Source organism: Denticeps clupeoides, chromosome 2 (genome assembly GCF_900700375.1).
Source record: "Denticeps clupeoides chromosome 2, fDenClu1.1, whole genome shotgun sequence".
Taxonomy (NCBI): Eukaryota; Metazoa; Chordata; class Actinopteri; order Clupeiformes; family Denticipitidae; genus Denticeps; species Denticeps clupeoides.
The window spans coordinates 37,902,754-37,930,168 of record NC_041708.1 but is presented as its reverse complement, the minus strand read 5'-3'; the positions used below and the strand labels follow the sequence as shown (position 1 = coordinate 37,930,168).

Sequence of the window (27,415 nt, the reverse complement as noted above, 5' to 3'; positions counted from 1 at the left end):
ATGAATGACAAAGAAATATGTATGGAGTTTTTTTCTCAAGAAAAGAGAATGGAATTTATTAAAAATTATACAATTCACACACTTAATCTGAAGGACCATCAGTGGCAGACGTGCCTGGCGATGGAGGAAAACCAGCATGTGGTCCGAGAATTTCTGGACACGCCTGAATCCTGCACCCTGGTGATTTTAATGCACCCTGGTGGTCAGCTGTCCGTCGTCGACCGCTTCCCATCCAAGTCTGGGAGAGCACGAATGGTTCATTTCAGGAAGCGCAGACCAGTCGTGCTGACGGCGGAGAACTTGAACAATGAAATCCTGCTCGGATCCATGACCTGCTCGCCACTGGAGCACCTGCATGGGTTCTTGGAGAAGGTAAGGCTGCACACTTTCCAGATTTAAATGAACCCCCCTCCCCCCTTCACGCTTTGTCTAATAATGTTACTTCAACTGTGTTCACTTTCACTTGTCTCTTTAGATTTAATAACTCCGTACTTATTTCCCAACTATTCATCCTCTGTTTGCATTGTATTGTTTTGTAGCACAAGAGGATGTTATTTAGTATCTACTGTGTGCTGTAATCTTGACTTGAACGTCACGCTGATGTACAGTGAAATAATCCACTTTCTTCCTCAGGTCATGGTTCCTGCGCTGTCCAACCCAGAGAGCCGCCGTTACTGGCCTTCACTGATCTCCCTGGACATGATGCAGCACATCCAGTCTCTGAGGGCCAGCGTGTCTGTGATGCTTAGGAAGGTCGAAGGCAGGACTCTGCTCCCTCTGCCTTCGGGTTTAGAGAGACTGGACAAGAGGTACATGTACTGATTTCACTCTCAAAACCGATCAGTAAAATACTGCACATTTTTCTAAATGTAGATATTTCTTTTTGTAGTGGGGCCGTGGTGGACGTAGGGCTGATAAACTCCATTGAGTCCATGGTGGTTGAGTGGAGTTATCATATCCACGATCTTCTGAAAAAGGACTCATGTGAGGTTTTCTTAGAGGGAATGTGCCCAATGCCTCAAGAAGAGCTGAGCTTTTGGGAGAACAGGTTGGTTTTTGTAGTTTATAACCAGCACATTCAATATAGATGGAAGCTTAGATTTATTTAGCCAGACCATTTTTTACTTTACATATAACCTGATGTTCTGTTGGTTAACATGTTAATGAGTTTTAACTGTAACTGTTTTTACCCTGTTAAGATGCTCTGAACTGGAGTCCATCAGCAACCAGTTTAAATCCTCTGAAGTTGTCAAAATTGCAGAACTGCTGGAAAAAATAGAGAGCATGTACTTTCCTCGCTTCCAGAAAATGTATCTCGATATCACGGCAGGTAGGAGAAAATGACCAACATTTAAAATATTGCACGTTAAATATTGCAATATTGCAAAGTGCTGACTTTTTCTGTTGTTTCAGCTCTGGAAGAGGCAAATGACATCAGCATCCACCTGAAGCCGCTGAAGCCAACATTTGACGAGCTCTCAAACGCAGAGATAACTGAGGTCAAAGATCTTATTGCACCCTTGATGCACGAAGTGTGCTTGTTGTGGGCCAGCTCTCAATATTACAGCACGGCTCCCAGATTCATCGTTCTTCTGCGAGCGACCTGCAACCTCCTCATCCAGCAGGTACGGCCGGAGGAGATTTCTAGAGTGTAACTAGCGGGAGTAAAATTTACTGGCCCAATTTTACACACTGTAAACACTGCTGCACTTTGTCTTTTGTGTCCTTGTTCAACTGCCCTGTGTGCCTTTAAGGGTCCCTCTTGGATAAATAGCGTTTGTTGAATTTGAATTGAATTCGTGTAAAATTTTGACCAGTAAATTTGAACCAAGTGTTATGTTATTTAAATAATCAGACATTAATACCTAAAAAAGCACTGATAAATGAACATTTTGTGAATGATTTTTTAAAAAATATGATTGCTTACATTTACTCTAATGTTGCCCTCTTGATAGGCTATAAAACAGCTGAACTCTCAGGATATCCTCAGAGGCGATACTCTAGAAAATCTAACTCAGGTCAGGACAGCCCTGGACTACCTGGAGCACATCAAGATGGTGTTTGAGGAGCACAGGGGCTGCCTCAGTCAGTACCAGACTGGCGACAGGCAGGTCAAGCCCTGGGCCTTTCCCACCAAAATGGTATTTGCTGAACTGGACCGCTTCGTTCAAAGACTGCAGACTGTTGAGGTGAGGCTTTATGATCGCATGGTCTGTATCTTGGTTCATTTTTGATTTTTGTTACTAATTGTTCACGCGTTAAATCCTGTCCTGTTGCAGAGAATACTGCAGACTGTGGTGGAACTGAAGAGACTGAAGAAGATGGAGTTTTCGGGCGTCAAGGGGAGGACCCACACACAAATAGCGCAGTTGCTACACCAGGACTTCACAGAGACGTTCAGTGTTTTCTGTGAGAAGACATCTGACTGCCTGGACGTTTCAAACAAGGTACTTGAATGTTTGTAGGAGTTGTACGTGGTGCCGAGTGAACTCTTCTCTAACGAAATGTAACTCTTTCACTGTTTTGCAGGATTTTGAAGTGGATGCTTGTTGTTTCCTCCAAAAAGTGGAGAATGCAGAGCGGTCTCTTGGCGCAGTGTTTGAACAGGCCTTTAATCTTGCTTCAGGCCTTGAGCAGGCCTTCAAGGTAAGTGCAGGCTGCCATGTCTGTGGTGTTTGGTCGGTCTTGTTACACGCACTGTAAATGTATTTATAAGATTTTTGAATGGAAGAAACAGAACATTTAAAACATCGTGGATATGTTGGTAACGTTTTAAAGTTGAATTTGCATTTTCCAGGTGTTGGAAATGTTTGGCACCTTGCTCGCCCGGCCTATGGTGGCTTGCAAAGCTCGGGAGAAATACCCCATTCTGATACGCATGTTCAGTGCTGAGATGGACACCTGCCTACAGCTTTTCAGAGAACGCATGCAGCTGGAGGAGCAACCTGGTGAGGAGACTTCAATTCTAAATGATCAAGTAGTCATTTCACATATGAATTGTGTTGAAAACTTTATAAGCTTTTTGTTTAAATTCATCCTCTAAAACCAGAACCAAATTATAGATCGAACCACAAACACACCAAACCACCATCACACTGCCATCAATTCTATAAATTAATCACAAGCCTAAGATAATGTCAGAATAATGGAATTTGGGACAACCTACAGTGTTAAAGAATTATCCATTGGAGAGCGGAAATGTCATCAAATTTAATTTTTTTCCTCAATTTTTGTTCACGTAGGTTATGCAGCTGTGAGTAAGAACATGCCAGCTGTCTCTGGAGGTTTAAAATGGGCCCAGCAGTTGCAGGAGCGTATTCACATTTCCTTCAACAACTTCCGATTCGTCTCGGACCCGTAAGTTGATGATGCAGTAGGATTCACTAGAGTTTCTGTGCTGACTGTTAACAGTAGTACTGACTGACTCTCTTTTGCTCTAATATGATTAGGTGTATGGAGGCAGGTGAAGCAAAGGAAACATTCCAGAAGTATGAGGAAATTGAGAATCTTCTTAAAAGGTGAGTAGTATACGCGTGTATAATACAGTCGAAAATAATAGTCACATATATGCAGTACCTCCCTGGGAAGGCAACACCGAAGACGTGACACAGTACGTGTATTGATGGTTGATGGTATTCATGGTTCCCTCATTGACCTACCCCAGTTTTTGACATGTTGAACTTCCAGTTACCAGCATAAGAGCGAGCCAAACACAAGACAACAATCACCAACAACAGCCACATGTTTAAAATGAATTATTCCATAAAGACAGAGAGTAATTGGAAATGAAATGTTATATTTCACAGAGCAATTGTAAATGTACAACATTAGCTGCTGCAGTTAACATACTGATGTTAAATCAATATTTCCATGATACAAATTTTCCTTTCAATACCCTGGATCAACTTTAAATGCATATGTATTAATCACTCGTTTGTGGAGTTGACATTATGGTTTTTAATTTGGTGCTGCTGATTTGTTTCTCACAGTTACTCAGGTAAACTGTACGAGACGTGGACCACGTCCGTCAGGGAGATATCGGAGTACAACCTCAGTCAACCGCTCATACAGAGAGACCAGAGAACGCAGCTCATCTCAGTCAACTTCAGTCCACAGGTGAGCAACAGTGTTAAGATTCTGTCAGCAGAGGTGTGGGTCAGATGTACAAATAAGTCATTTGTCTGTTCATTTTCCCGACAAATCTGGACACATACTTAAAATAGCTGTAACGTACACTAATATTGGTGCTTTTGCTGTAGTTGGTTTCAGTTCTGGTGGAGATCAAGTTCCTAAAGGAGCAGCAAATGGACATCCCAGATTTTGCAGCAGAGGTCTTCTCCAAAAAGGAAGTGTTCTGGAACTATGTGACCGACCTGGAGCAGGTGACCAAATGGTACAACAAGATTGTTCGCTCCGTACTGGAGGTAGAACGCCCATTGATCCGGGTTCAGTTCAGCTACATCAATAATGAGCTCTGCAAAGCTGAGAAGTCAATCGTCTGGACCAGTGATGGTGAGCCTTTGTTTTGTGTCCTTATCTTCTGCCATTTCAGAAAAATGTTTCTTTGCCTACTAGCTGCAACGTGTTTGCATTTTACTTTAAATCACAGATATACTCTTGAAAAATCTAAAAGAAATGCTGTTAAGCCTTCTGAAATTATTATCAGTTTAGTGAAACACATAAAGTCCTATAGTCCTATTGAGACCTGCCTTTGAATTTGACAGGAATTGGGGAGTATATCGAGAATATCCGTGACCATGTTCAGTAGCTGGAGGAGAACCTGCAAAGCGCCAAGGACAATGTAGAGCAGATCCAGGAGATCATGAAGAAGTGGGTCAGCCCTGTGTTTGAGAGAATGGAGAGCTGGGCAGGTACTTTGTTGTGTCTGGAGGACAGGAGGGAAAGACTGGAGAAGCTCTATGATGGCATTCGGAACGATGGTGCCCAGATCCAGAGTCTGCTTGAGGTCAGGACCCAAACTTTTAGTATCATAAAAACATGCTGTTCTCCTACATTTTTTTCGAAATTGCTTTCTGTTTGTAATGGACATGTTTCAACGTGGTATTTCAGAGTAATTTGGAGCTATTCAAAGCTGACAGCACATCCCCGGAGTGGAAGTCGTACGTGGATTATATAGATGAAATGCTTGTCTATGGATTCTCCTGCAGCATTGAGTGTTCAATGATGTTCTTCATCAAAAACACAGGTATGATTATTTTTTTTCTTTATGTTCTTTTTGGTGATGAGAACTCCTAACATCTCCTTTATCTGTTTCCTCAACCCAGACAATGAGCCAGGTCTAGGTCCCCTGTTCCAGGTGCAGTTAGAATTGCAGCCTCCTGAGGTGGTGTTTCAGCCATCTTTGGAGACTGGAGTTGCAGATGGCTTTGCTGAGCTGATTGAGGGCCTCATCAATGACATCTTCAGGATTTCCTCTCTGGTGCCCCGCCTGTCCGAACATAGCGGCTTCCCTCATTACCAGGTAATTATTTATCTGCACGTCAGCACTAAAATTTAAATATGAATCTAAATCCTAAAATTGTTTCTGATGTTACTTATTTTCTGGTGTTATCTTTGTCTCATTTGTCTCTTTCTTTGTGGACATAGGCGGACATGGAGAACATGGCAAAGCTTGTAGAGATGCGTCATCTGATGAATGATCGTGTGAAGTCAGCCATTGCTCACTGCTGTGAGCATCGAGACTCGCTGAAGTGCTATGCCTACGTCTATGAACAAGATCGCGCAATGTTCCTGGAGAAGTTCCTCATGTATGGGCGCATGATCACAGATGAGGAAATTGATATTGAGGGTGTCGAGGAAAGTCCAGCCTCATTAGAACAGTTCCGTGAGCAATTGGACCACTACAAGCAGCTCTACGAGGAGCTGCAACAGCTTGAACCTGTCCACGTGTTCCAGGAATGGCTAAGAGTCGATGGTCAGACCTTCAAGAGCAGCCTGCTGGACATTGTCGAACAATGGAGCTTGATGTTCAAGAAACATCTCACAGACGACGTCACCAAGAGGTATTTTCATTGTTCTGATTCAAAATCTGTTTAGTTTTGTGAGATACGTGTTTCAAAATTTTTACCGTCATACGTACAGTGAAATGTTTCTACATCCAGGTGCATCATGGGTACATATTAATTGATCTTAATTGCTGTTCATTATATTTGTCTGTCTGTGTGGAATAGTCTCTCAGTGCTGGCGGAGTTCATCACTTCTAATCAGGCTGGGATTGGCAGGGCGGTTGGAGAGAATGACTACAACGGCCTGAAGGCAGTCATGGGTAATCTGATGGAAGTGAAATAAATGGATGGCAAAGCAGACACAATGTTCATACCCCTGCAGGATATCGTCAATCTTCTCAGGTCTTATCAGCAGGAGCTTCCAGAGATTGCATTCAAACAATTGCAGGTAATCATAGCGACCAGCATCCCAGTGCAGCTTTTGTGACATTGTATAGCTCAGCAACAAAAAGCATGGAGTCACGGTGCACATTTACATGAATTCTGTCATTGTTCTGTCATTCCAGGAACTTCCAGACCAATGGGTGGAGCTTAAGAATCAGGCAGAGCTAGTCAAACAGGAGCTGGCACCACTGCAAGCCATTCAAGTGGAAAGTCTCAAGAAGAGGTGTGCCTTCTTTGATGTGGAGCAGCACAAGTTTAGGGAGACGTTCCGCACAATTGGACCCTTCAGGTATTAAACAGGCTAAAATGTACGAGTAAAATAACTGCATAGGGTGAAATTAGAGCGCAGGTGCAAATGAGTTTTATTCCAAACATTTTATTCCAGAAAGTAAGAACATTTATATTATTAGATTTACACAAAAACACATACATAATACATCATGAAGCACAGAGCGAGGAGTGCTGAGAGTAAACAAGACGCAGGTAAAGGGAACGATCCACACAGAAACACACAAGACAGCACCATTTCACCCTCTTGTCAAGTACTTATTAAATAGATTACAAATATTAATCTTCACGTGAAATGTTATATTAACTGAGTTGTTGCCTCTGGGTTAATTATTTCCTCTATGCAGGTATGACTGTGACGATCCCTATGGAAAGCTACAGCAGGCTCACAAACAGGTACTAAATAAAGAGTCCACCATGGCGAAGCTGGATGAGGCGGCCGGCTTGTTTGATGTGAACATCCAAGACTTTCAGCAACTGCGGCAGTGCCGGAAAGAGTTGGCACTGCTCAAGGGCCTGTGGGACCTGGTTACTGTGGTACAGACTAGCTTGAAGGATTGGACTAGCAGTCGCTATAAGGAAGTGGACTTGGAACAGATAGAGACGGAGTTCAAGAAGATGCTCAAAGAATTGCTTGCACTGGTCAAAGAGGTTCGTACTTGGGACACGTACGCTGGACTGGAAGGAACAGTGCGGAACACGCTCACCTCCCTCTCGGCTGTGGCAGAGATGCAGAAACCTGCCGTCCGTCAGCGGCACTGGGACCAGCTAATGACTGCTACTGGAGTTCATCTGACTACAGATGACAACACCACGCTGGCGGATATCATGCGCCTGGAGTTGCATAACTACGACGATGAAGTACGGACCATTGTGGAACGAGCCGTGCAGGAGATGGCCATGGAGAAAGTGCTGGCGAAGTTGGATTCAACCTGGTCAGGCATGGCTCTCACCTTTGAGCCCCACCCACGCACCAGTGTGCCTCTTTTGAAGGCAGATGAGGAGATGATGGAGACCTTGGAGGACAACCAAGTACAGATTCAGAACCTCATGACCTCTAAATACATTGCTCACTTTCTAGAGGAGATTTCAGGCTGGCAGCAGCGGCTCTCCACAGCTGATTCAGTCATCTCCATTTGGTTGGAGGTTCAGAGGACCTGGTCCCACCTGGAGAGCATATTCATTGGCTCTGAAGACATTCGTTCCCAGTTAGCTGAGGTAAGAAAAAGGCAGAGTGTATGTTTGATATTAATTTCTTCACTCTTTTGTGTTTCTACGTTTTTCTTCCCATATTAACTGTGTCGTTTTTTCACAGGACTCCAAACGCTTTGATGGCATTGACACAGATTATAAAGAACTGGCTGAGGACCTTCCCAAAACACCCAGTATTATTGAGGGCACCGGCAAACCTGGACTATTTCACAAACTAGAGGACATCCAGGAGAGGTGTGGACCTAGTTTATTCAATTTTTTTCATTGTTCAATTCAATTGTTATTATCATATTGATTCTTGATGTCATTGATTGGGTTTTTTGATTAGCCCTATAAGCAACATATGGTGATTAAGAATGTGAATTTTTTCCGGTGTGAGCATTGCTCTTCCCTGTATAACACGCACACCTGATCTATGTGTTGCTGCAGGCTAGCTCTGTGTGAGAAAGCACTGGTAGAGTACCTGGACACCAAGAGGCTGGCCTTCCCTCGGTTCTACTTCATCTCATCTGCTGACTTGCTGGACATACTGTCCAACGGCACTGAGCCACAACAGGTAGTTTTAAACTGCAGCATAACACCTGCATTAAATTGTTGAGACACAACTGTGTCTGCTTAATCTGTGATCAAGAAGCTTTTCTTCTTCTCAAATCAAACACTTTATTGATTTCAATTTTTTTGTTCTTTTCAGGTTCAGAAACATTTGTCCAAACTTTTTGATAATATAGGAAAACTCGAGTTCGACCGTGACACTGATGAGAACCCTACCAAGACCTCTGTGGGTATGTTCAGTAAAGAGGACGAGCTTGTCACCTTCAGCCAAGCCTGTGACTGCACTGGCCAGGTAATCCACCCCACCTTGTCTGTATTTACATTTGCATTTATGACATTTAGCAAGACACCCGTATCCAGAGCGCCTTAGAATCACTTGTTACATCCGTTCATATGTTCCAACTTGTTCTCTATGTGTGTGTGTAGGTTGAATTGTGGCTAAACCGCGTGCTGGACGCTATGAGGGCCACAGTGAGACATGAGATGTCTAAGGCGGTCAGTACCTATAAGGACAAACCCCGGCAGCAGTGGCTAATGGACTACCCAGCCCAGGTTAGTTTATGCATTTTGTACACTATATACTGGTTATATATATATACAGTATATGTATATGTATATATTTGCATCCGCGTTTGTATGTATGTTGCTGAAGGAGCATGTGTGTTGATGTTTGTATTCCAGGTGGCCCTCAATTGTTCACAGATATTCTGGTCAGAAGATGTAGGGTCGGCGTTTACCCGACTGGAGAATGGCGATTAGAATGCCATGAAGGAATACAGCGCGAAGCAGATCGAACAGCTCAACACCCTCATCAACATGCTGATTGGCCAGCTCTCACCAGGAGACAGACAGAAGATCATGACTGTCTGCACCATTGATGTCCACGCCAGAGATGTGGTGGCCAAGATCATTTTACAGGAGGTAATTCTGTTTTCCTTGCGCACAAATAAAAATATGGAAGAAAGTCACTGCACTCTTCCAGTTTATGTATATAACCCCCATTTATGAGCTCATTCCAGTGGTTGGTCATTGGTTATATTTGTGCTGCGTCTTGTGCATTTTGCGTGATTATTTGTAGAATAAATGGCTCAACGTGTCTTTTGTCTGCAGGTTGAGAACTCTCAAGACTTTCTGTGGCTATCTCAGCTCAGACACCGCTGGAGTTAGGATGAAATGCACTGCTTTGTTAACATTTGCGATGCCCAGTTCCTTTACTCCTATGAGTACCTTGGCAACACCCCACGACTGGTGATCACCCCCCTTACTGACAGGTTAGTCACTGAGCAGGTTATGATGTTCCTGTTTCACTCCTTGTTGAGTAAATTAATAATGAGGTTAAGATGCCATTGGGTTTGACCTTTTTTGTGTGTCTGTGTGTGTGTGTGTGTAACAGGTGCTATATAACTCTAACTCAGTCACTTCATCTTACCATGAGCGGAGCCCCAGCTGGACCTGCGGGCACAGGCAAAACAGAGACCACCAAAGACCTGGGTCGGGCCCTGGGCGTCATGGTCTACGTGTTTAACTGCTCTGAGCAGATGGACTACAAGGTAACACTGCTGCACTTGCACAACTGCATTTGTTCACCACTAAGTAAACGAAACAGTTTGCTGCATAGTAAAGACTGGTTTATTTCACTTGATTTCTCATTTCCTATTCATTCATTTCCCCTTTTTTCCCTTCAGTCCTGCGGAAACATCTTCAAAGGTCTGGCCCAGACAGGGGCATGGGGCTGCTTTGACGAGTTTAACAGGATCTCTGTAGAGGTGCTGTCAGTGGTAGCAGTGCAAGTAAGTGTTAATCCCGGTTTATATTCTATTCCATTTTATACAATCCATTTTATACAATCCAATCCATGGATTGCTTTTATGAGTTACCAGTCAAATGTTGCTCATCTTGAATGCCCACTGTTGCTATTACTGAAGCCAGTGGAACTAGTTTTGTGGTGGGTCATTTCATCACCCAAACTGGCGCCAATAAAATGTGTAGATTTACTGAGCAACATGATCCTGAGGTCAGTGTTAAAACAGGAGTGTTTTCTGCAGGTAAAGAGCATCCAGGATGCAATCAGAGAAAAGAAACAACGCTTCGACTTAATGGGGGAAGAGGTGAGCCTGGTACCTTCGGTTGGCATCTTCATCACCATGAACCCTGGCTACGCTGGCCGCACCGAGCTGCCTGAGAATCTTAAGGCTCTTTTTCGGTGAGTGAAGGCCCGTCCTCTCTGCCTTGACCAATAGATTGTGCCGTATTGACTTTCTCTTTTTCTCTCCTAGACCATGTGCAATGGTGGTCCCAGACTTCGAGCTCATTTGTGAGATCATGCTGGTGGCAGAAGGCTTCCTCGAGACCAGACCGTTGGCCAGAAAGTTTATCACCCTGTACAAACTCTGCAAGGAGCTGCTCTCGAAGCAGGTACGCTGAACCATGCCATTTTGGTTTGATACAGTTGCATGACATATTTGAACCAGAAATAGCCACAGTAAAAAAAAAAATGTTAAATTGCACTGTTTTAGATATAGAGTCTTATATCACTTCTGCTTAAACATATTTAGTCACCAGTTGGAAAGGGGGGTCAATGAATCCTCAAGGCCAATTCCAAAACATCCTCAATATCAAGATGTCAAAGACAGTTCAAGTGTTTAAATAAAGTTGATTAGCCAGGATTACTGTATTCACCCCAATCCTTTGTTGCAGGAGCACTATGACTGGGGACTGAGAGCCATCAAGTCTGTGCTGGTGGTGGCGGGTGCTCTGAAACGTGGGGACCCCGGCCGAAGTGAGAACCAGGTCCTGATGCGAGCACTTCGAGACTTCAACATTCCAAAGATTGTGACAGATGACATGCCGGTCTTCATGGGCCTTATTGGAGATCTATTCCCTGCCCTGGAGATCCCTCGCAAGCAGGACCTGGATTTTGAGGCGGTTGTTAAGCAGTCTGTGCTGGAACTCAAACTGCAGGCTGACGATAAATTTATTCTGAAGGTAAGTCTTGAACCGATGGTAGTTTCAATATGTAAATATTCAGGTGGACTGATAGTAAGTTGCTCTGGATAAGGACGTCTGATAAATGCCGTAAATATAAATTATTTTGAATTGACATTAGAGATTTTGATAGTTTACAGTGTTGGTGGTTTTTGTCTTTTTCTGACATCTACACCAATAGTCCGCAATAGAAACCACCTGCACAGTATTTTTTATGTCCAATGATCAGTTAATTCCATAAGATATATGAAGGTATCCTGTGGTTTCTGCCACCATAAAGCTAGAAGCAGATCAGCCAGTCTTGTTGTCAGCCAGTCACCTTTTTTCAGTAAAGATTGATAAAGGGGTAAAGGGGCAGTCAATTCCAGAAACTGCAGGACTGTGGGTCCCCTAAATTCCTGCGGTCCTGTAATTTGTCTCTATGTAGTGGTCATCATCTCAAAAGTGTTTAAAAGCTTATTCAAATTATACTGACCCTGCAATCAATGAGTCTGTCAGTGAAAACTGTACCTGTGAACGTTTAGGAAATTCCTTCATCTTTTCTCTTTGTTTCGATCTTTCTTTCAGGTAGTTCAACTGGAGGAGTTGCTGGCCGTCCGCCACTCAGTGTTTATTATTGGCAACGCTGGCACTGGGAAGTCACAAGTGCTAAAGTCTCTGAATAAGACCTACCACAACATGAAGCGCCGACCAGTGTGGGCTGACCTGAACCCCAAAGCTGTCACCAACGACGAGCTGTTCGGCATCATAAACCCGGCCACGCGCGAGTGGAAAGATGGTGTGCATTTCTTCTGATAACTCTTTGAAAATGTGTATGATGTAATGTGTATGATAACTTTGCTTTTAACTTAAGTTCTCTAAAACATGGCATAAACAGGTAAGGAAAATGTTGTCTGACTTCTACCCTGTGTCTGTTGTGGCAGGTCTCTTCTCGTGCATCATGCGTGAACTGTCTAACGTCAGACATGCTGGGCCAAAGTGGATTGTGCTGGATGGTGATATTGATCCCATGTGGATTGAGTCTCTGAACACAGTCATGGATGATAACAAGGTACAGATACATGTGTACAGTTTTTTTTTACTTTGGTATTTTAAGATTGTGTTTGTGTGTCTGTTTAATGTAGGACTGTTGTATTCAGCATGTGCATGTATCTATTTGGTCTGTTAATGCTGTGTGTGTGTGTGTGTGTGTGTGTGTACACATTTAGATTCTCACCTTAGCCAGTAATGAGCGAATTCCACTGAACCCCACAATGCGGCTGGTTTTTGAGATCAGCCACCTACGAACCGCCACACCTGCCACAGTGTCCCGCGCAGGTCAGTATTGAACGCGCACACACACACACACACACACACACACACACACACACACACACACACCACATACACACCTATAGATCCAAACATAGTAGATCAGTGCTCCTAATTTGCTGTTTTAATTTAAGGGTATAGTAAAGACTTTCATTTAATAAGTTACTTTCCATTAAACAAATTACTATTGGCCTGTCTGTCTCACACAAAATTTTAATTCTCATTTCTAACTGACTCGTTTTTCAACAACCACTGACTTTTTGACAAATTGCACAGGCAACCCACAAACATACATACACTCAGTATCCAAAACATAATACATGTATGCACAATAATACCTAATAACATCATAATCTCACAGAATGACTGAAAATTTGCATGGAAAAGGTTGAGTTGGGCGCGACTCAATGTGGATATATTGTGAATTCTATTTTCGACAAGACTAAGAATCACTGCTTTTATTGGTGTTCCACAGGAATTCTGTACATCAATCCAGCAGATTTGGGGTGGAATCCCCCAGTCTCCAGCTGGATTAACAGCAGAGAAGTCCAGTCAGAGAAGGATAACCTGACCGTTCTGTTTGACAAATACCTACCTCCATGCCTGGAGACACTTAGATTAAGGTAACGACCTGTAGGGTAATGCGTTTGATAAATGCCATAAATGTAGAAGTAACTATAAATAATATGAATTAATATTAGTACTATGCAATCTTATTGTATTTTCACATTATCTTCAACCATGTTTCCTCTGTCACTAACACTTCCTTTGCAAAGCAAACTCCACACATTCTGACATTCCTGTGTGTTTCTTGCTCAAACACACTATACTATGACTAGAACCAGATAAGATCGTACATGTGAAGGTTACAATCATCCATACAATTACAAATTAGCAGATTATCATGTTAAGACAAAACAGACCAATGATTCTTTTTATTCTTTTCTGTTCTTCTTTCACAATGTTGGATTTCTATAAGCACATGAGTAGCCACATGAGGATGTTCAATTTCAGATAAAAACATCTACAATTATTGCTTTAATCACTGCTTATGTGATGTGCAGGTTTAAGAAGATCATTCCAGTCCCAGAGCAGAGCATGGTGCAGACGCTCTGCTATCTGCTGGAGAGTCTGCTCACCCCAGAGCAGGCGCCGCCTGGTTCCCCCAAGGAGCTGTACGAGCTCTATTTTGTCTTTGCCGCTATCTGGGCATTCGGTGGAACCATGTTCCAGGACCAGGTGAGAAATGTTTCTAGGACCACGTGGGATGGATGGATATAGGTTTACATTTATATAATTCGTTACCATTATACTCATTATAACATTATATATCTTCTGCTGTTTTTCTTTGCAGTTGGTTGACTACAGAGTTGAGTTCAGTAAGTGGTGGGTGACTGAGTTCGACACCATCAAGTTCCCATCAGAGGGCATAGTTTTTGATTACTACATTGACCCTGCTACCAAGACGTTTGAACCCTGGTCAAAAATGGTCCCTAAATTTAAGCTGGACCCAAATGTTCCGATGCAGGTTGGTATTTGCATTTTCACTTTCTTCATTTCATTTCACTGCGCATTTTTTCCCAGGTATCAAGCAATCAAAACCTGGTATTTAGTCAGACCATAGTATAATCCCTAAACACAACATACATCAGCACCATGGACTACTGTAATGTAATTACATATAATTAACACATGGAACTGGAGCCTAGACCCACAAACACTGTCAGTACTGTATGCATCCACTGTTTGTTCGAGCATTTTAGTTTACGCACAAGAAATTACCTTGACAAAATGTGTGAATATCTGATGGTAATGGGTTTTTCTGCTAATTGTTGTCCAGGCCTGTTTAGTGCCCACCACAGAAACAGTGCGCTTGAGCTACCTGATGGACCGACTGCTGGACTGGGGGCGGCCAGTCATGCTTGTGGGCACCGCTGGCACAGGCAAGTCTGTCATAGTGGGGCACCAGCTGAGCTCTCTGGACCCTGAAAAATATGCCATCAAAAATGTACCCTTCAACTACTACACCACCTCAGCTATGCTGCAAGGTATGTCCTCCCCTCTAATTCCATTCCCTTTCATTCTATTGACGTGTGTGTGAGGACATGATTGAGTGTTTGTCATGTTTGACCCTTTGACTTCAGCTGTACTGGAGAAGCCACTGGAGAAAAAGGCTGGGAGGAACTACGGCCCCCAAGGCAACAAAAAGCTGATCTACTTCATTGATGACATGAATATGCCGGAGGTGGACACATACGGGACCGTGCAGCCTCACACCCTCATACGGCAGCATATGGACTACAAACACTGGTAAGACAGAATGGTTGCTTTTAGTCATTATTTCAGTGAAATTATTTAGAGGAAAGAAAAGACAATTTTGGTCCATTAAATTAAAAAAAAGATTAAAAAAGGAAGTATAGGCTTAGAGACGTCTTGATAGATAGTAACACGTGTATTAGTAGCCGAGTGTGTAACACACTGGCCTCCGAACCAAAAGACCACAGTTACAGGTTGAATTGCAATTTAGTACCATTGTGTCTCTGAGCGGGACACTTAACCCTCTCCAGGGGGACTGTCCCTTTAACTACTGAGTGTAAGTCACTCTGGATATTAACCTTTGTCTCAGGTTAGGGTTAGTTTTTATTTATGCAAATGTCATGATAAAAAATTCTGTGTGTTTGGTTATGCATTTGAATGCATGCACATGTGTAAAAAGAGACTTGTACGTTTTTTTCAGGTATGACCGGAATAAACTCCAGCTGAAGGAGATCCACAACATTCAGTACATTTCCTGCATGAATCCTACAGCTGGCAGCTTCACCATCAACCCACGCCTGCAGGTACATACACACTCACGTAGACACACACACTGACAACTGAAGCCAGTGTAGGAAGTAAAGCTGCCATGACATCTGCATCCAGTCATTTTCAGGGATTAGAATTATAATTTCATTATAAAATAAATGTTTATAGTTTTCTATAAACTTTCTTTAGATATATATTTTTATTGGTCAAAAGATTTACATTAGAAACCAAAAGAAAGGACTTCAAGAGGGACAGAAAAAAATAACTATAAGAAAAATTGGCAAATTCACATTTAAATTACTTTCTTCCAGAGAAAGATGCAATGTGTTTCGTTAATGATTTCTTTCCAGTACTAATATCCTTTCCTTCCTCCTCCACTCCCATCTCTCTTTCAGCGACATTTCGCAGCGTTCGCTCTTTCGTTCCCTGGTGCGGATGCTCTGACCACCATCTACAGCAACATCCTGTCTCAGCACGTTGGGGCTAAGGGCTTTGACCCGATTCTGCAGCGCAGCGTCCCTCGGCTGATTAAGTTGGCCTTGGGCCTCCATGAGCGCGTGGCCACCACCTTCCTGCCCACTGCCATCAAGTTCCACTACATCTTCAACGTCAGAGACCTCTCCAACATATTCCAGGTACTGGACTCTGCAATAATTACACAGTGAAATGACCGATATGAAAGAAATTTCATAATCTGGCGTAGTGCAAAAGGTCCGATCCTATGTCAGCACCATGCCTGAATTCACTAAGCGCTTCATAGCTCTTTATACATACTTTATAGCTAGTGCTTAGTTTTATACAAATGGGTTTGAATGGAACATAATAACATGTGTCCCAGTATTAGTGTACTTGAAAGCAGAAGTTTGTTGACAGATGTGAATGTTTGCATGATTTGACATTGGATACGTAGTTTTGTAGGTATTCATGTGATTGTTCTCTAGAACCTTTTGGCTTAGGCTTACCTTACCTTTGATCATGACCATTGTCTGATTTCTTTGGCTTCAGGGCATCCTTTTTTGCACCCACGAGTGTCTGAAGGCCCCGCAGGATCTGCTGAAAATTTACCTGCATGAGTCGAACAGGGTATACCAAGATAAGATGGTTGAAGAGAAGGACTTCTCCACCTTTGACAAGCTACAGGCAGAAATGGTGAAACAGTTTTTTGAGGTGAGTGCAAACCATTAGCTTGCATCATTAGTCCAAGGAATCACAGACTCACTGACGATTACTGCATTTTTAATCTCTTTTGCTGCAGGGCATGGACGAGGTAGTGGAGGAGGCACAGCGCTTTAATATGTACTGCCACTTTGCTATGGGCCTTGACAACCCCAAGTACATGCCCGTGCAATCGTTGGAGGTCCTGAACAAAACGATGCTTGAGGCCCTGAGCCGCTACAACGAGATTAATGCTGCCCTGAACCTGGTGCTGTTTGAGGACGCCATGTGCCACATGTAAGGAGACATTGCAATGTTGACGACTGGTGAATGATGGTATTTAAATGCTGGTAGCCTAATGTTCTCAATGTCTCTCCTCTGTAGCTGCCGGATCAGCCGGATCCTTGAATCTCCCCGTGGAAACGCACTGCTGGTGGGAGTGGGAGGGAGCGGGAAGCAGAGTTTGACCAGGCTCGCTGCATTCATCAGCAACCTGGAAGTATTCCAGCTCACACTAAAAAAGGGCTACGGCATCCCAGACCTCAAGGTTAGTCATTTCCTTAATCCATCTAACTTTTAACGCCACTGTGAGCTCGCATGGTGGTTTTCATTCAATGTGAGTGCATTCTGCTACAAACTATTGATATTTGTTCCACATTCATATTTGTCATATTGTGAATGGGAATGGCTGCCATAAGAAAAGAAACACTAAATTTTTCATGTTTTTTCAATTTTTCATCACTGACTGCAGCACAGCCTGAAAGTACATTTCATTTAACAGTGATTTCAGTTTATTGAATCTCGTGCAGTTCAGTTTGTTCATACACTTCTACTGAAGTCCCAGGTGAACGTGGGGAAGGGTTGCAGATGTCAGGGTCTGACATTCGCGTTTTTTTTTTTTTTTTTTCTTCAGGCTGATTTGAACTTGATATGCTTCAAGGCCGGAGTAAAGAATATTGGCACGGTGTTCGTGATGACGGATGCACAGGTTGCGGATGAGAAATTCCTTGTCCTGATAAATGATCTTTTAGCATCAGGTAAGCTTTTAATATAGACCTGGTTATTAACATCTATACCAGGAGATATACCAGAGATGCTATCATCTCCTTTCATGCTCTATTCTACAGCTGTACATGTTAAGTTGACTGGTAGAATGTCCCCACAACCACTGTTCTCCTGTTGTGACAATGTTCCTCTTCCCAAACACAGGAGAGATCCCTGACCTGTTCCCCGATGATGAAGTGGAGAACATAATTAGCAGCATGAGGAAGGAAATTCGAGGCGTGGGGTTGGCCGACACCCGTGAGAACTGCTGGAATTTCTTCATTGATCGAGTCAGACAAAATATCAAGGTAATCTTTTGTTGAACATTTGCGATCTTAGAATCTGAATTAGATTTAAACAACATTTCTTGCTCTTCATATTTTTGCCTAAACTGCCCCATTTGATTTTGGAAAAGAATACCAATGCCACTAATCTGTTTGCAGGTGGTGCTTTGCTTCTCTCCCGTGGGCTCCACCCTCAGGGTGCGCGGCAGGAAGTTCCCCGCTTTGGTCAATTGCACAGCCATTGACTGGTTTCATGAGTGGCCGCAGGAGGCGCTGGAGTCTGTCAGCCTTCGCTTCCTGCAGGAAGTGGAGAACATTGAGGTGAGGCCATCTTATCTGAGACATGATTTCTTTATAAATGTGTTTTATAGTAAATATACCAGACTCTAAATACAGCAGCAGTTGTAGAAAAGCTTCTACACTAGCTGCTTCCTAGCTTAGCTGCCCATTTCTAATGCAAGTAAGGTGGGTTGAACAGCTACAAAACCATTTTAAGTACTTAGCAGCTACTGGGTCATAAAATGTCTTAATATATGCTAGAATGTTCAAAAATGTTCAATAATTGGTTGCTTCTAACACACATTTCTCTTGGTGTAGCCATAAGTGAGGGTCTCGGTCAGCAAGTTCATGGCCCATGTTCACGTCAGCGTGAACCAAGCCTCCAAGAATTTCCTGTCAGATGAACGGCGCTACAACTACACAACACCCAAGTCCTTCCTGGAGCAAATCAAACTGTACCAGAACCTGCTGGCTATGAAGAGGAAAATGTTGACCAGCAATATGGAGAGGCTGGGCAATGGACTTGAGAAGCTTAAAAGTACCTCCGCCCAGGTGAGTCCTCTCAATTCAGGTTCAACTCAAGTCCTTTACACAAAATGTAACGTAACTTCTTTCAAGCTCTGATTTGTGTCCTTGTTTCTAGGTGGATGCCCTTAAGGACAAGCTGGCAGCACAGGAGGAAGTACTGAAGATCAAGAATGAGGATGCTGATAGGCTGATCCTGGAGGTTGGTGTGGAAAAAGATAAAGTGGACCATGAGAAAGCAGTTGCAAATGAAGAGGAGCAGAAAGTAGCCAACATCAACTTGGTAGTACAGAGGAAGGCGAAGGACTGTGAGGAGGACCTGGCCAAAGCGGAGCCAGCGCTGATTGCAGCACAGGAGGCCCTTAACACTCTGAATAAGGTACCGAGTGCTGAACTCACAGACTAATGAACCACACAAAAAAACGTATTTGGCTTGCATGCATATGTAGATAAAATTAACGTGGTGGCAACATGGTGCAGTTAGTAGGACTATAGTGGAGTTGCATGCTCTGAATTGCCCATAGGTGTGTGCACCTTGCTCTAGTTGATTAAGAGTAAATATGTGAAACCAACATTGCTGGTTATTGCTGTGAGATACATTGCTGTGAATTAAAAAATAGAAGAATAAGTACAAGAATCTGATGCTAACATTTTAAAACTCTCTCTACAGAACAATCTGACAGAGCTGAAATCGTTCGGATCGCCCGTGGCAGCTGTGACCAATGTCACTGCTGCTGTTATGGTCCTGATGGCACCTGGTGGCAAAGTACCCAAGGACCGCAGCTGGAAGTCCGCCAAGGCCATGATGGCAAAGGTGGACTCATTCCTCGACTCTCTGGTGAACTTCAACAAAGAGAACATCCATGAGAACTGCCTGAAGAGCATCTAGCCATACCTGGATGATGCAGAGTTCAAGCCTGAACTGGTGGCATCAAAGTCCAACGCTGCTGCTGGCCTCTGCTCTTGGGTGATCAACATTGTCAAGTATTATGAGGTCTACTGTGAGGTGGAGCCCAAGAGGAAGGCCTTGAAACAGGCCAATTCAGATCTGGCATCTGCCCAGGAGAAACTTGCCCATATCAAGGCTAAGGTCAACGTAAGTGAATTCCAACCCCATCTTCCTTCAGCTGAGCAATGTAGACATGCCTGTAATTCATTTACTTTGACACTAATAACTGTTGAATCCTTTCTCTACCGACAGCTCCTTAATGAGAACCTGGCCAAATTGCAAGAGAAGTTTGAAAAAGCTACAGCAGACAAGCAGCAGTGCCAGAAAGAGGCTGAAGATACCCAGAATACCATTTCCCTCGCCAACCGCCTGGTGTGTGCCACGTATACAATGCATGTTCACATTAGAAAGATATAGAATTTCCAATGCCTAGCTTTAAACAAAAACATAAATAGCTAAACTTCTATTCGCAATTTCACACACTGTGTATGAGTTATATAAATACAACATCATGTATGTCAGTTAGAATGAGATCTATAACCACAATTTGCCTTTTTTACAGGTGGACGGCCTGGCCTCTGAGAATGTGCGTTGGACGGACTCAGTGGATAGTCTGCAGCAGCAGGAGAAGATGTTGTGTGGTGACGTCCTGCTCATCACTGCTTTTGTGTCCTACCTTGGCTATTTCACCAAGCACTACCGACAGCAGCTGATGGAGCAGAGCTGGAGACCCTACCTGAACCAGCTGCAGGTTCGTCAGCCTCACACCGTTCACATGGGGAAATGCCTGGGGTTCATGTACCACCTCAGCATTCTGAATATGAATATGGAATGTGGAACACATGCACACATTAGCATCACAAATCATACAAATTCCTTTTGGATTAAATACAACCTTTTCAGAGTTGGCATGTCTTAAAGTAGCGCTTGGTTGACATGCATTGTATGGCATGGTACATGGAGTATGGCTGCCACATTTTCTCAAATGTTCCAGACTCCAGTTTGATTTTAGTTTGAGTAAATAGTTAGAGAATACTATTCACAGTTATAAGAGATCTGTAAATTGTTCATTGGGTTTCATAGATGTTCAACTCATTCCCTGTCTGTACATGTAAAAAGATGTTTTATTGATCCATCTTATAAATTCTGAGATGTTTGCTATGTGCATGATAAAGTATTGTGGAATAACCTCTGACCATCCAACATTTGTTAGGTGCCAATTCCAGTGACTGAAGAGCTGGACCCCCTCACCATGCTAACAGACGATGCAGTCATGGCAGCATGGCAAAACGAGGGCTTGCCTGCAGATCGCATGTCCACAGAAAATGCCACCATCCTGAGCAGCTGCGAGCGTTGGCCACTGATGGTGGACCCCCAGCTGCAGGGAATCAAATGGATTAAAACCAAATATGGGGACCAGCTTCGCATTGTTCAGATTGGACAGCGCGGGTAGGCATCCTGTTATGTATTTAATATAAAGTTATTTCTGTTTTTTATGGTATATTTATTCATTTGTATTATTTTCTGTTGGATTTGTAGATATTTGGAGTCTATTGAGAAAGCAGTGGCTGCAGGGGAAGTTGTTCTCATTGAAAATTTGGAAGAAACAGTCGATCCCGTCCTTGGCCCATTACTGGGTCGAGAAACGATCAAGAAGGGCAGGTATGAAGCCTTAAAAACATCCTTTTTGTGATCATTTAATAAGATAATACATTTAATTTTTGTTGACCATTGTATTGACACTTTGTACGGTCAGTACAGTCTTTACGTATAACATTACATGCCTATGAACATAGATCAGGGTATATCAAACCATATGAGACACTAAAAACATGGTTGCTGATCTGTTTTCCCATTTATTTCAAGGTGCATCAAAATTGGAGATAAGGAGTGTGAGTACAACCCCAAGTTCCGACTAATTCTTCACACCAAGCTGGCCAACCCTCATTATCAGCCTGAGCTGCAGGCCCAGTGCACACTTGTTAACTTCACAGTGACACGAGATGGCCTGGAGGACCAGCTCCTAGCTGCTGTGGTCAGCATGGAACGGCCTGACCTGGAAGAGCAAAAGGTGAGAGAGCCACCACCCACACTGCAAAAATCACTGAAGATCCCTCAGCTCAATAACATGAAACACTCTCCACATAGGGGGCAGTATATCCATAGAACACTTTCTAAGAAAGTCCTATTATAAGGAACTAGGAAATATACTCTTAATAAGCACCACAAGGGACAAATGGCAGAAATTATGACAATTATGAGCACACACTATTGTTGACTGTTTTTTTTTGTTGGTCTGCTTGTATTATGAAAAGACTTTTGTCTTCATTTGTCAATTTTCCATTTTCTGTGTTATTAGTCAAACCTGACAAAGCAACAGAATGGGTTTAAAATCGAGCTGAAGTCTCTGGAGGACAGCCTGCTCTCCCGCCTCTCCTCTGCTTCTGGAAACTTCCTGGGCGACACAGAGCTAGTCGAGAACCTTGAAACAACTAAACGGACGGCAGCAGAAACGGAGGAGAAAGTAAGCATGTTTTAAATTTTTTCATTTGGAATAAGTGCATAGGAATGAATATTTCATCTTTATTGCCCATTGCTAAGTTTTTGTTCCTACTTGAACTCATCTATGTGAACTCTGCATCATCTATGTGCAGGAATAATACTGTTTAACCGAGAGGCATCTTGCCCACATCTGTGTATGTAGTGAATGTAGTGCTGATTTTATGTGGATGTTGGTTGTTCCAGGTTAAAGAGGCTAAGGTGATGGAGGCCGAGATCAACAACGCACGAGAACTCTACCGGCCGGTGGCTGCCAGAGCCTCCGTGTTGTATTTCATCATGAATGACCTCAGCAAAATCCACCCAATGTACCAATTCTCTCTGAAGGTAACGTGCTCATGATTTGTTTGCTCCATTTGAACAAATAATGCAGATTGCATGATATTATGCTTTGTTACAGAATTAATCTGTAAAAGAGGCACTGCAACTAAAATATTCTCCTAATTCATATTATAATCTAGGGTTACGTTGTCACCTTACTGCTTTCCTCCAAATTAACAGCATCTGATGGCACTTCCTGTCTGTGTCTCTTGTGTGCTTGTATATTTCAGGCTTTCAGTGTAGTGTTTCAGAAGGCAGTGGAGAAGTCAACTCCAGATGCAGTCCTGCAACGGCGAGTAACCAACCTCATTGACACCATCACCTTGTCGGCATTCCAGTACACAACCCGTGGCCTGTTTGAGTGTGACAAGCTCACCTACACCGCCCAGCTGGCCTTCCAGGTGAGCCTGCATTCTCGGTTACATCTAGCACACAATGTGTCCCACACAGTGAAGCATCTGCTAAATTCTGCTCTCTTCTTCCATGCAGATTCTGCTGTTGAATAAAGTGATTAGCCCCTCTGAGCTGGACTTTCTGCTGCGCTTCCCTGTGCAAGCTGGTGTGTCCTCCCCTGTGGACTTCCTGTCTGATTATTGTTGGGGTGGAATCAAGGTATGAAAATTAAGCTGTTTTAGTCAAGCTTATGTTAGTTAGATACATTCAATACTTTCTGTATAATCCTGAAATTAGTTCTTCAAAATATTAATGGTAACGTTATTTATCCTCTCCCCACCTCAGGCTCTGTCTTCTATGGATGTGTTCAAGAACCTGGACACTGACATTGAGAGCTCCCCGAAGCGCTGGAAAGAGATTGTTGATTCGGAATGTCCGGAGAGAGAGGGTTTCCCCCCGGAGTGGAAAAGCAAGTCCGGCCTGCAGAAGCTCTGTATGATGCGGGCCCTGCGGCCTGACAGGATGACCTACGCCGTGAGGTACTTTATGCTTTTATTCTATGCAGTAACATTAATCTCCTGTACTCTGTAGGACCTTTGTGACTCCTAATTAGAAAAATTATGCTTTGAGATACATATTCTGTATGCAGTGTTATGTGAGTAGTATGTTGAGCGCAAAATTTTCTTGTGGGATAAAAAAAAAAAAAAAAAAGGTTTACATGTGAAACCGTATTGAGGTTTTGCTCCTACCGTGTAGCGCTGCCGTCTTCCCTCTTTCAATGTATGACATTGTGCTTATGACGGTGTTACTTGAAATTAGGGCCCTTAGCAGAAATCCTTAACTGTGAAATGTTCTCTGTTCCTTTCTGGAAATGTCCGTGCTCATTCATGGCTGTTTCTCTGTCTCTGCAGGGATTTTGTTGAGGAGTCTCTGGGCAGTCAGTATGTGAGTGGTCGTGCCCTGGATTTTGCGGTGTCGTATGAGGAATCAGGGCCAGCCACTCCTATGTTCTTCATCCTGTCTCCGGGTGTGGACCCCCTTAAAGATGTGGAGAAGCATGGTAAGTCTCCCCCGACAGCAATGTTGGTGTTGTCATTGTACAGTTGCCTGGACAACAAAATTAGAGGCTTTGAACCTCTGATAGTTACTGGTTATTGGGATCTGGCTGTTATAGTGATGTTGCATAATTCCAGTCGATTATAGATGAGTTTGGCATTTTAGTGTAGCACATAAATATATAATAAAATATTAACAATAGTAATAACATTAATAATAATTAACTATTTCCATAGAGCCTACATAAGCCCCTGTCCTTGCTTGTCTGTGTTTGTGTCTGCGTGTTTTGCTGAATGTTTATTTCTGTTTCTTTAGGCCGTCAGCTGGGCTTCACGTTTGACAATAGAAACTTCCACAACGTGTCTCTGGGTCAGGGTCAGGAGGTGGTTGCAGAGCAAGCACTGGACCTGGCTGCTAAGGAGGGTCACTGGGTCATTATACAGGTAAGGAACTCCTCAGATCCTCAACTGCCAAGGTGTCACTGAGGCCACCTTAATCAAAGTACCGTCCTCACACGGTGCTCCCCGGCACCTTTCATGGCTGCCCAGTGCTCGCAAGGTTATGGGTTAAATTCACATTTCGTTGTGTGCACTGTGTGCTGTGCTTGTTGTGCATCACAATGACAAAAACAATCACTGTTCCTTTCACTTGGCTTTTGAGTTAATTGTGTTTTTCCTCCAACCTCAGAACATCCATCTGGTGTCACGCTGGTTGAGCACTCTGGAGAAGAAGTTGGACCAACAGGCCGCGTCTAGCCACCCCAACCTACGTGTTTTCATCAGCGCAGAGCCTTCCTCCTTCATCCCACAGGGCATCTTAGAAAACTCCATTAAGATTACCAACGAACCCCCCACAGGCATTTACGCCAACCTGCATAAAGCTCTGGACAACTTCAGTCAGGTCAGCAAACATAATCAGCTGTGCTAAGCATGCTGTGCTTATTAACACTATAAACCCTTTAAGATGAGTAAAATGGCCACATTTTCAACATTTCGCCCCCTGTCTCACATTTAGGAAACCCTGGAATCGTGCTCCCGGAAGAACGAGTTCAGCCAGATCCTCTTTTCTCTCTGCTACTTCCACGCTGTGGTGGCTGAACGGCGGAAGTTTGGACCGCAGGGCTGGAACCGGAGCTACCCATTCAACGTGGGTGACCTTACCATCTCCATCAATGTTCTGCGCAACTACCTGGAGGCAAACGCTAAGGTAAAGGATGCTTGAGTTTGACCTGTGGACCTATTATTTCCCTTTTAACTCTCCTTTCATTCCAGACTGCATGAACACTTGAAATTCCATGTCTGGTCAGCTTAATTTAAATAGTAAAATCATGTCTATTCTGTCCTTATGTCTGAATGCAGGTACCTTTTAATGAACTGCGCTATCTTTTTGGAGAGATTATGTACGGTGGACACATCAACGACGACTGGGACCGCAGGCTCTGCTGCACCTACCTGGAGGAATATATCAGACCTGAGATGATGGATGGGGAACTGTTCATTGCCCCTGAATTCCTCCTGCCCCAAAGCTTGGATTTCATTGCCTACCATCAGGTATCTCACACGTGACTCAAATAGTGAATCATGGGACATGGGTTTTGTAACTTATAACTCTAAGGGTCATCTGGTTGGGTGTGGTTACCATACACCACATTCGGCTATCAACCAGCATATTCTCATTTTGTTAACCACCAACCAACAGTAATCATGATTTCACTTGTAACACTATGTAAAATGTAGATGTTTTGTGTGTCCTCCTTTAGTACATTGACGATAATCTTCCTGCCGAGTCACCCTACCTGTGCGGACTCCACCCCAACGCAGAGATTGGCTTCCTGATGCAGACCTCTGACATCTTATTTCGCACATTGCTGGAGATGCAGCCACGAGATGGGGGCTCTGGCGAGGGCGCTGGTACCACTCGTGAAGAAAAGGTAAGCCTACTTAAGTCAAGTGGTATGAAACTTCCTGGGCCATGGTGCAGATAGAATACATATAAATATGAATAAAATAGAATACGTAGAAATATTAATATACACATCTACGTCATGCACAACAATGAGAATGAGGATCGAGCTTTCAAGACAATATAAACATGATGAGCATAGAGCCCTCACAACAGACATGAACATATGTGTGAATTGCATGAAGATATAATGAGATTAAACGAGCTGTGTTTCCGTCCAGGTGCGTACATTGCTGGAGGAGATTCTGCAAAAGCTTCCCGAAGCGTTCAACTTGACTGAGCTGTACGGGAAGGTGGAAGAGCGAGGCCCGTTTGTTGTGGTCGCTCTGCAGGAGTGTGAGCGCATGAATATCCTCACACAGGAGATGAAACAGTCCCTCCGAGACTTGAACCTGGGACTGAAGGTCAGTATCTTATCTTCAAAATTGTACAGTACGATTGAAATGTCTACCTGAGTAAACGTATCCATAGACACCCGGAACTCCCATGTCAGATACTTGTGGTAGATACCTAGTTAAACTGTGCCCACTAAAACTGTGCTGATGTTTCAGGGAGAGCTGACTATGACCAGCGACATGGAGACCCTGCAGAACGCTCTATACCTGGACCAGGTACCTGACTCCTGGACTCGCTGGGCGTACCCGTCCACACTCAGCCTGGGCCTCTGGATGGCCGACCTCTTGAACCGCATTGAACAACTGAAAGCCTGGTCCTCGGACTTCCAGCTGCCTTCATCTGTCTGGCTGGGTGGACTTTTCAACCCACAGAGCTTTCTCACAGCCATCATGCAGTCCACGGCGCGCCGCAATGAGTGGGCGCTGGACAACATGGCCCTGTACTGTGATGTCACCAAAATGAGCAAGGAGGACGTCGGCATCCCACCCAGAGATGGCGCCTACATACACGGCCTTTTCATGGAGGGAGCTCGCTGGGACACTCAGGTACACACACAGTCTTTTATTGACCAATCAGAGTCACTTCATGTCTTGAATATTTTCCTTAATGAATCATTTTCTTTGTTAACTTTTGGTGAACTTGTATTAGTAGAGCAGCAGAATCCTTTAATAATAATATGTTCTTGCTTCTGCTCTGCGTAGGCAGGGGTAATTATGGACTCCCGTCTGAAGGAGCTGACCCCAGCAGTTCCGGTCATCCTCTTAAAGGCCGTCCCTGCAGATAAGCAAGACAGCCGCAATGTCTACCCGTGTCCTGTCTACAAGACCAGACAGCGTGGGCCCACCTACGTCTGGACTTTCAACCTGAAGACCAAAGAAAGCCCATCCAAGTGGACACTGTCAGGAGTAGCCCTTCTTCTGCAGACCTGA

The 27,415-nt window shown here is 43.6% G+C and overlaps 1 protein-coding gene across 1 annotated transcript; it reads left to right on the top strand.

The window, feature by feature from the left end:
• Positions 1 to 27,415, top strand: LOC114774860 (dynein heavy chain 9, axonemal-like). Its single transcript, XM_028966429.1, is given in 69 exon segments — positions 1 to 372; positions 634 to 809; positions 890 to 1,048; positions 1,200 to 1,330; positions 1,414 to 1,625; positions 1,956 to 2,189; positions 2,280 to 2,447; positions 2,530 to 2,646; positions 2,798 to 2,948; positions 3,243 to 3,357; positions 3,450 to 3,518; positions 3,990 to 4,116; positions 4,260 to 4,512; positions 4,725 to 4,966; positions 5,071 to 5,206; positions 5,286 to 5,482; positions 5,608 to 6,023; positions 6,192 to 6,414; positions 6,533 to 6,699; positions 7,046 to 7,916; positions 8,014 to 8,144; positions 8,340 to 8,466; positions 8,602 to 8,754; positions 8,889 to 9,014; positions 9,144 to 9,383; positions 9,573 to 9,733; positions 9,856 to 10,012; positions 10,148 to 10,252; positions 10,508 to 10,665; positions 10,739 to 10,877; positions 11,160 to 11,447; positions 12,015 to 12,225; positions 12,371 to 12,498; positions 12,656 to 12,764; positions 13,234 to 13,381; positions 13,823 to 13,997; positions 14,113 to 14,286; positions 14,599 to 14,806; positions 14,903 to 15,068; positions 15,496 to 15,598; positions 15,959 to 16,198; positions 16,569 to 16,730; positions 16,819 to 17,015; positions 17,103 to 17,265; positions 17,632 to 17,755; positions 17,928 to 18,070; positions 18,206 to 18,367; positions 18,644 to 18,877; positions 18,969 to 19,229; positions 19,521 to 19,946; positions 20,052 to 20,171; positions 20,362 to 20,550; positions 21,013 to 21,248; positions 21,339 to 21,461; positions 21,666 to 21,870; positions 22,159 to 22,323; positions 22,545 to 22,685; positions 22,910 to 23,080; positions 23,169 to 23,291; positions 23,418 to 23,611; positions 23,984 to 24,132; positions 24,444 to 24,571; positions 24,816 to 25,028; positions 25,143 to 25,334; positions 25,487 to 25,678; positions 25,888 to 26,058; positions 26,312 to 26,494; positions 26,642 to 27,031; positions 27,188 to 27,415. Coding segments are annotated over 69 exon segments (13,368 nt in total).